At 43.1% G+C, this 9,797-nt stretch overlaps 1 protein-coding gene across 1 annotated transcript; it reads right to left on the reverse strand.

Annotated features, from left to right (window-relative positions):
- Nucleotides 1-242: 242 nt before the first annotated feature.
- ESM1 (endothelial cell specific molecule 1) lies at nt 243-9,349 on the reverse strand. Its single transcript, XM_074569696.1, has 3 exons — nt 8,678-9,349; nt 4,568-4,723; nt 243-2,242 (listed from the first exon to the last, which is right to left on the reverse strand). Exons 1-3 carry the CDS (start codon nt 8,976-8,978, stop codon nt 2,142-2,144), a joined length of 558 nt encoding a protein of 185 aa, XP_074425797.1. The 5' UTR covers nt 8,979-9,349; the 3' UTR covers nt 243-2,141.
- Between the last annotated feature and the right edge of the window lie 448 nt (nt 9,350-9,797).

A 9,797-nucleotide genomic window follows, 5' to 3' on the forward strand; every position in this document is an offset into this window, starting at 1 on the left:
GAAGATGGTCGAATGGTATGGACACAAACCATTCTGGACACGGGCCACCACTCAGTGTCAGCAATGGAGAATGGTCCCCAGCAAATTCACTGAAATAGATGCAGCCATTGTGAAACTGTTTCTGTGGGTTTGGGAGCAAAACCGTGCCTAGTCTGCACGCACCATCTGCATCACGAGCTGCCTCACTCTGCTGTTAATGGAAAGACTCAATAGACAGCGGTGCTTTCATTTGTTTTTTTATTGAACAATAATAATAATAATATACTTTTTAAAACCAACCAGCTTATTGGATTTACATTCAAGAACTCATAATGTCATATATGACACTGTTGCAAAATAGTAATAATGTACGCAAATATTTACTACGTTCTTTAAATAATTCTCTTCAGTCTGCTGAAGGACCGTGGGTTTGATCCTGCTCTCACTGAAATCGAGAAAAGATTTCTTTTGACACCAGTAGATGAGAATCAATGTGCTTGCTGGTAAATATCCCAAGATAATATTCTCCTTCTCAGACCTAAACATTCAATACAGGTTAAAATGTGCTATATGCCAGTTTGAGATTTATGTTTGTGTGTCTCAGATTATCGTGGCAGGAGAGCCTGCACTGCCATACTGACATTTGGATGTCTGCTACCCTCTTCATCCTTTTGTTCTAGAACAGCACAGTTCAGTGCTGCTGTGCCAGGTGAAGGCACCGTGCTTCTTGGCTTTGGATCAGGATTTGGACGCTTTAAAGGCTTTGGAGTTTCTGTTGTTCATAGTTTTAAAAGTATGTTTTCAGATTCTGCACCGAACTTTGGCTGTGGTACTGTGTGCTCCCTCTTTCACTGAAGCCACTGTCAAAGCTCACATTGATTTCAAAGGAAATATTCAGTCCAAACCACATTTCCAATGGGAGTGCTCTGTGTTACGAGGCAGTTCCTAAACTCATGCAATCCTGGTTCACTCTGACACACCTACATCAGCTTGCATTATCTGAGGATATGCTTGTTTCCAGACACATTAGCAAACCCATCTCAGTGTGGAATTTTATGTTACAAATATATCATCCAGCCTGGACTGAATGAGGGGATGTCAGTTCCTACAACACTCTAACATATGTGAGTTATTCTCCTGGCTGAAATGTGACCCCTTGCTCCTGTAAGTAAGAAACAAAGGACTGGGCACCAGAGTAGTGTAGGATGTGGCTGCACTACCACCCAGTGAGGGTCCAAGCGTCCCCTACGCTGGATCAGATGAATTCCCTGTGAGTTGCAGCTGGGCCACAGCCAGCGATGAAGATGGAAAGTATGAGGGTCCATTTGCTGGCCTCTGGAGTTGGACCCGCTCTTCCCCAAGAAATGCAGATGTCACCTTAATGGCACTGAAGGAGCTGCTTTATAGGAACATATGTTTAAATAATACTAAGCAGCTTCTTTTGTTTCAGGTCCCCCCATACAAACCTGTATAATTTACCAAGCTGCTGTTTCTCTGTACAGAATTTAACTATAGAAATCCGCCTCAATACAATAATCTGCAGTGTCTTGGCTAAGTTTTTCACAATGTATGAACTGAAATGTTGGGTGTTTTCTTACTGAAGTATTTATCTCTGAGAAATTGTCACCAAACTTCCAAAAACCAGAAAATGACTAACAACTAGCGTTGGTTTACTAAAGTCACGCTGTTGTGCTCCTACGTTATTATTATTCTTGTGATTCAGAGGTGTTGCTTTCTATCCTGGGATTTGTTGGTGTGTGTTTCTTTCACGTTGGCTCCACACCAATAGTTTCACTCACCCAAACTGTCCACTGAATTCAGTGAGAGCTTTCACGTCCTCAGGCTGCATAAGTTGGCCTCTGGCATTATTTAAATGAGGAGGGTTGAATCGTGTTGGTTTTTTTAATATTACTATACATTCAGGAATCCCCAATACATTTCTCTGTTCAAATACTTATCAAAACAAATATCAAAAATCATATACACTGTACAGTCTATTTTTAAGTAAACATTTTTCTCATGAAAAACAGAATCACAATTGGCCTTCAGAGGTTACATTTTGATAAGCTATAGATCTACTTTGTTTTTAAAGTGTGTTGTTGCATATTCAATAATCTGTGAGAAATGCATTCACTTGAAAGTCTTATGAGTGTAAGTAATTATCAGCGAGGATTTAGCCATTTCATTACCGGAGAGCGAATAGCTTTCTCCTTAACGAATTCCTCTCTTACAGAATTGCCATCCCCTGATGCCATGTCATTCTCTGAAAAGATACAAAAATAAAGGTGGATTTAATTAAAATGAGAGGATTTAAATACTGTCCTGCAGCAATGTCCCTGGTTTGGGGAATACGTCGGAAAAACCTTCGCTGACAAATCTTGCAGGAATCCCCCTGAATGCTTCCAGTTACCTAGTTGCAAAATTCCTGCCAAATTATGGCATAAGCCAGATGTGTTTTCTAATAGTTTAAGCGTAAGGCGGGTGATTTGAGTTCAGTTTCCTGTTCTCACTGTAACACTCCAGTGTGACATGGGACCAAGCAGCACATACTCAATAGCTACGGCAGTAAATTGAACGTGCCTGGAGCTATTCTCTGACTGATGCCAGCTGGCGTGGAGTAGCCTGGTGCCTGCCATTAAACTCTCTTACTTTCCAAAAAAAGGTAAAAGATATCCAGTTTGTCTGCTGGAAATGATCCCTGGCTGACACTGATTCCTCAGCTGTGGCTGAGGTTGTTTGGCACGGCTAGCTGGGCTGGGTGAGAGCATGCTGACCACTGCCCTGCTGCTGGATCGTGAAGGTGGTCAAATTGCAATACACAGGAACACGCTCTGGCACCATTAAGTTTACTAGGGTATATGTAGCCATAATGTCTTTATAAAACATACAGGCCAGAAACTTGCCTGTTTAAAATACAGAAGAATTCACAGCTGTTTTAGTTTGCTGAGGATCTGTCCTAGACGCTATAGCTACCTCTGAAGACTGCTATTAAATGAAACCTCGTGTGACCATCCCATGCAGTACTACCCACAGCATCCCCAGTCTACTTCCAGTGATGGACCTCTGAGGACAGAAGTCAATATGAAACCATTGCACGTGTAAAAAAACTTCATTTATTTCTATGGGGTTGCCCAGAGAGGTGGTGGAGGCCCCATCCCTGGAGACACTCAAGGCCAGGCTTGATGAGGCTCTGAGCAACCTGATCTAGTTGAAGATGTCCCTGCTTACTGCAGGGGGGTTGGACTAGATGGCCTTTAAAGGTCCCTTCCAACCCAGCACATTCTATGATTCTATGATTCTATGAACTCATCCTCGCTGGGATCAGACAAGCTGCTAAACACTGAGGCGGCAAAAGGTTTGGGACCAAAGGCAAGAGAGGGAGAGGAAACAGGAGGAGGAACTGATGAAAACAGGCTACCTGGGAAGATTTGAAATACAGGCTAGATACAGAAAAAAGCAAGGTGGGAATATTCTTTTCATGTTATTTCAGCACCCTTGTTAATAAACAAAATCTGGAAAGGCAAAAGAGCACAATCACATAGGAAAATACAAAAGGATCAGGATTGATCCATCTAACAAAGCTTGTTTTAAAGATCATTTTAAGTGTGGTATCAGTATAAGCTAAGGAAGTTTGCTTCTGTCTAACTTTCTCTAAACAGAGAGTGGGAGAAAGATAAGGCATGTATTAAGGCAGCAAACTCTAGACAGCTTAATATAACATGAGAAAATCAAAATAAGACACACAAACTGCAGTTGGAGGAGAAATAAAATTCAAAGACTTTTGGATGACATCCTAGAAAAGCTCCCAGTTGGCCTAGGATCAAATCTCTGATATTTATTCAAAATCTTTACACTTGTATTGATTTTGATTGTTGTTTAAATTTAGAGTAGACATTGTTCAGGCAAATATACCTCAGTATCATCAGGTGGAGAATAAAAGAGGACGAGATTTTAATCCCAGCTTTAAAAACTTCAGTTGATCTCTCCTTCCTGCCTCATGAACGCTCCAGTTTCTCACACACCTTTTTTTTTTTTTTAATTCTGGGAAGATCTGTTACAGGCATCAGACATAATCTTAAAGGTAAGAACTTATTCCAGAGATACTGTGATAAATGACTGCAACAAAACATTTCATAAAACAGTTCACTGACATCTGAAAATGTATAAAGCTCTGTCCTCATGGAAAAAAGATGTCATTTTAACCGTATATTAGCTAACAGTAGTAAATGCAGCGTAGTGAAATCCTGTTCTACACAAAGCAGCTACATGCATCGAGATCTGAACTGACTAATGGAAGTCCTAGTATAGCCTCCCATTGCAGAGGTGACAGTGTATCAGTGCACACAACAGCTGCAAAGTGTTTTGCCCATCTTAGGATTTCAAAATGGTTTTACCCTGTATCACAGCCCACCTAATCCCTTGCCTTATGTTAAAGGAGCTGCAAATAGGAAAAATAAACGTACCTTGTGTTGTTAGCTGTTTGCACAGCTCCACCAAAGTGCACATCACTCACGCACAGTGTACAGTGTGGTAGTAGATCACATACAAGGTGATTTCTGCTAAAACCAGCTGCCCTGTGAAGTCTTACCTGTGTGTGAAACTATTTTTCTTCGATTTGGAGGCTTTGAAGCAGACAGTTGAAAAAACGGGAACTTCAAACACTTCCCAGTTACTCTGTCACAGATGCCAGAGGGACAGTTGCAGGTTTTCCTGCATTCCATTCCATAGGTACCGTAGGGACACTCTGAAATAGAGTAATAGAGCAAAGCAGTCCTTAGTGATCCAAGTCAGCCAGCAGCACCATTAATAGCTGGTCTGCTTGTATCCTTAAGAGTGGAACACTTCTGAGCGGAGGTCAGCTAAACCTTAACTATAGGGTTTCAGCATGCCAACTGCCTGTTACAAGTATTTTCCATTTTAACAAACCCTGACACACATGATATACATAACTGCTTTTTCTACAGCTTATTTACAACGTGCTATTGGTAATCTTTCTCTGAAACATTCGCAGTATTAAAGTGCAAATTAAAGGCAATGTGAATATGTAGGTATATAATCATAGAGGATGTAGTTAAAGGCTCAGCATGGGATTTAGGAAGGAGGAGGACCTCAGAAAATTCACGAATTCACTCTTTGGGCGTGATGCCATCTGACTGGCACGACCGTCGTGATTTGGAGCTGCAGCGCGCAGCTGGTGCCGGGCCGCCCGTGGCCGGGAGCGGCGGGCGGCGGGGCCCTCGGGAGCTATCCAGCAAACGCGCCCTCGCACGGAGGGCTCCCGGCCCCCGCGGGAGAGCCTGCCCTGTGCCACAGCCTCTCAGGCAGCAAAGGGCTGCCTTCCCGCGGCAGTCGGCAAAGAGCTCACCTCCACCTCCAGCCTAAAGGCTGGGCGTGCTCCAAAGGGATCGCTGGCGCTAAAACGCCTGCCTGGTTGTACCGCGTCTGGTCACACGCTGCCCCGACTCGAATCCCCCGTCCCTGAGCACGCCCGCGGAGGAGCACTAAAGGGCAGCTGTCAGGATGCGACCAAATGTTTTTTGAAAAAAAAAATAAGTCAGGTGCGGAGGATTTGCCCCATCCCACAGCTGACACATACCACATGCCAGATCACATAACTTCCCAGAGGGTTTAAACCTGCAGTCACAGACCTTGTCTTCCTCTGCCTTGCTCTTGAACCGGGTACCTTCACAGAATGACAGCTGAAGAGATGGAAACAAGGAAAATCCATCTCCAACATCCCCTTTCCAAAACCCCAAACAAGAAATCATCTCAAGTGAAGTTTGGGACGTCCCAGGAGAAAGGTCTTTATGCTCAGGCTGTCCTTGCTAACCCCAGGTGCATGGTCACCTTAATTGGCAAGTCCTGAAGAGTTTCCGATTCGTCTCCTAAGGGCAGATGAATGACCATTGAGGGCTGGACCAAGGATCCACCCAGCCCAGGTTCCCGCAAAACACTTAAGAAAGAAGATGACCTTGGCAAGCACAAATATATCCCCCCTCATGTTCTCCTCCATGTTCAGCTTTGGGATCTCCTGAGCAGGACATAGTTTCTGTGCATATAACACCCCACAACAGATTTTTCCTTCTCAGGTTGTCCAGTCTCCTCTTGAATCAATGCAAATATTTAGGTTTGCCATACAGCCCAGGCTATCCGAAAATGAGGCCAATGCCCCCAAAAGAAACCATCATTTTACAGTTCTCTCCGTGACTAATGGGTATGCTTTTATAAAAGGAAAGCACTGGAAAATCAACCAGTTCCCTGCTAGGGACTGCACAGTGAGTCCCTCCAGCCTGGAGGACCTCACTGAGCTTCACCATACTCCCTTTCCCAAGCAGGGACACTCTTTGGTCTGCTGTTTGTCCACATAAAACCAAAACAAAATCCTGCGAAAGAAAAACAGTTTTTGCATGCACAGTCCTCCCTGAGGGACAAGCTGAGAGCATGCACCACATGGAGCATCAATCTGCCGGCTGCAGGTGCTCAGCCACTCAGCCCAGAGAGGTGGGACGCAAAGCTGTGCACAACAGCATGGAAACCTGTCTCAGTCCAAAGCACTTGGCTCCCTGTGGAACAATCCTGGCATTGATGCTGCTCTTCAGGTTTGACAAAACTGAGATCTGAGTCAATTTTGCTGTTAGGTGATTTTGTTCAGCAGGATTCTGCTCCTAAATAAGTTAGCAAACAGCTGCCAGTGACCTAAGAAAGCAAGAGCATGCTCTTCACTGCAACAGTTATACCTCAGGTTTAGAGGGTATTTACTAATAAAAGTGCAGAGCACCAGTATTCTTTAGTCTGTTTTGATCAGTAATGACATTGCTACTGATAATAATATGATGCACTCTTATAATACTAAAAGTACTCAAAAAAGTGCTCTGAAGCACTTTTTGTCCATATATTGTCCATGTTTTACCCATTTTAGAAATAACAAATTGAAGAACAGAGAGTTCAGGTCATTTTTCCACAAATTCAAAGTAAACCGGTTACAGGCAACCAGAGAGAATTTAGCCATCCTGACTCTGTGAATTATTACAAATATGGAAGTTATTAAAACGAGTGAGTGATCTGATATCATAGCTATAAATGGATGTATAAAGTAACAGTACTTGGGCCCATACTTTGCCTGATAAAATTCACATATATATATATATATATAGCAAGATTGTACTATCTCAGAACTGAGATTAAAAAAAAAAAAGAATTAGAAATGACATCTATATTATTTAGTGCAAATAAATATAAGGGCAATAGAAGCCTTAAATACCAATTTACAACTTTAGCTCAAGATATTTTTTTATTGAAATTAATGAGAATTTTCCACTGACTCACTGGAAAAAAAATACTTTACATTTTCTACAGAGCTCCCAAGATTCAGCTACAGGGATTCAGATCTCATGTCCCTCCCATTTGAAATGTACTATTGTAAAGACATTCCTATGAGGAGAGTGAGAAGTATATAATCATTCAAAAGAACTGTTAAAAGAATTAGAGGTGGCATCTTGCACTGTAGTAATTTTTAATAAACTGAAGATCAGTCAACTATCTCAGTAAAATACTTTTATGGTGGGTGCACCAAAGATACTACCTGTATGCAAAATTGTAGTTTTTAGAAATACAAGTAGAATTTTGGTTTCACCCTCAAACATGCACATGAATTTGTTTTTAAATACCAATGTAAATAAGTGTGTGCTGCATGTGAGTCAGCCTGAATGATTTTTGCAGCATCTGATCCTAAGTCATTACTTTAGCTGAGGCTATTAATACTCCTGATGTTTAACTGCCAAGACATCTCCATTTTCAAGGAAGTTATTCAAAGACATATCTGTACCTACTTACTGAGGTGGTACACGAGTACAGGAAAACCCACTGCATGCATACTTTGCAAAGCCTTTTTAAAAAATTATTTATTTTAAAAACTTTCATCTTACTTCTTAGCGATTTAATACTTTCTGTCCTTTTAAAGATTACCCTTTTTGCACGGAGTGAAGATAGCTCTTAAATGAAAAATGCCATAATAGTCTACAACTAAAGAAATCAGCATGCGGCATACCTGGCATAAGCTGAGAGCAGTGTCTGGCTGCTCATCGCACAGTCAGCTCCTGTTCTGTTATTCCTATCACTCAGGCAGGAGGGTCTCTGTTTGCCTCCCCTGACCACATCCCTAGGGTAGCTGAGCACCACAAAGGCAGGGTTGAATTAAAGACGACAACATCCCCAAGCAGTGATGTTATCTCCATCTCCCAGACCCCAGAGAGAGCACCTGGTCCCTGGGCAGGCAGCTGGCAGTGCCCGAGGCAACCTCACCCCAGGGAGAGCCCCGCAGGGGCAGGGACTCCGTGACAAGGTTGAACTCACAGGATTAAAGTCTTTGCAATTTATAGAAAGCCACTCACCAAGTCAGCGGAAGGATCGGGACTAGTGTCTGGGTCCCACAAATCCCAATCAAAAATGTCATCTCCGAGCACACCCCATCCGTATTTCCTCACACATGTCCCCAAGTCTAAACAGTATTCTCACATTAATAACCCGGTCCCGCCTACATGTAACACCTTTTAATACCAGCAGGTATCTTTCACTTTCTTCTTGGCTAAGGGCTGAGCTGGAAAAATCCCATTTTAGATCTTTCAAGCAGGAGGCAAGATCTATATGTAGGTTGCTGTCAAATTGCCACAGTGGGTGCATGCAAAGTGAATATTGTTACCTTTGCAGATACCAAATTCATCACCAAAGTCATCCTCCTCTGTGTAAAACTGGCACTTCAGCCCAGGACCACACTTGACACCATCCATACCCGAGACCGTACGATAGCAAGTCTCCCCCAGAGCAGCTGCACACACTCTGCAACAGCCACAGTCATCCAGCACTGTTCGCTTACAGCGCAAGGTACTTTTGCATGCGTTACTGTCACAGGGCTCGGGACAATCTACTGCGTATTTCGCACTCCAAGCAGTTCCAGCGTGCACGGGCATCAGGAGGAGTGTGAGAAACAGGAAGCCCTTCATGTCTTGCAGGGGTAAATGCTCCGTCCCAAAGAGCAGGCTTTAATGCTCAGCCTGCTGGTGCCTTGTGCCGAGGGAAGCAGCAGTACAGAATCCAAAGTGGTAGCTGCACACATCAGCCTACAAGTTTATGAGCTTTATACAGTGTGTTGCCCACATGCTGCACCGTCGTCAGCTTCCTCAATCCGGCAGCGCTGCTCCTGCCAGCCTCCCTTGTTTCAGTTTATGAAATCCAGGATGAAGGTTGGATTAGCACTCTGCTGCCATCCAGGAATTGAAAAGCCTGAGGTGATGTAATCTGTTATGTTTAGTTGGTTGTTTTGCATGAGGACTAAAATCTCTCTCACATCCGTCTCAAATGCTCAAGGTCGTCTGCCAAAAGAAAAAGAAAAAAAAAACAACACACACACAGAAAAAAAAAAAAAACCAACCCCGAGTAGGTTGCATACCTTCCTGCAGGACAGGGATCGCTCTGACACTGGGCACGCTGCTGACAGGGCAGCTCTGCCTCGCTAACACAGCTCATGCAGCCAGAAGAAAATCACACTGAATCGTCTCACTGCAGAAAGCATAATCTTTAAAAGAATATATCTTTTCCTTCCCCTTCAAGGGGACGTGGACAGTTACTTTAAGGAATAAAGTGAGATCATGCCACTTAACAGCCAAGCTCAGATGTTTCAGTAGTGTTTTTCCTGCCTGCATCAAAATGGTACGTTTTAATCAGTATTTAGGTGGAGATGAATTCAGCATTTCACTCAAAAATTACTGCTAGAACTAAAAACAGGTCAGACAGAAACCAGCATTTTGTGGGATCTTCCGCAG

This window comes from Larus michahellis, chromosome Z (assembly GCF_964199755.1).
Source record: "Larus michahellis chromosome Z, bLarMic1.1, whole genome shotgun sequence".
Classification (NCBI taxonomy): Eukaryota; Metazoa; Chordata; class Aves; order Charadriiformes; family Laridae; genus Larus; species Larus michahellis.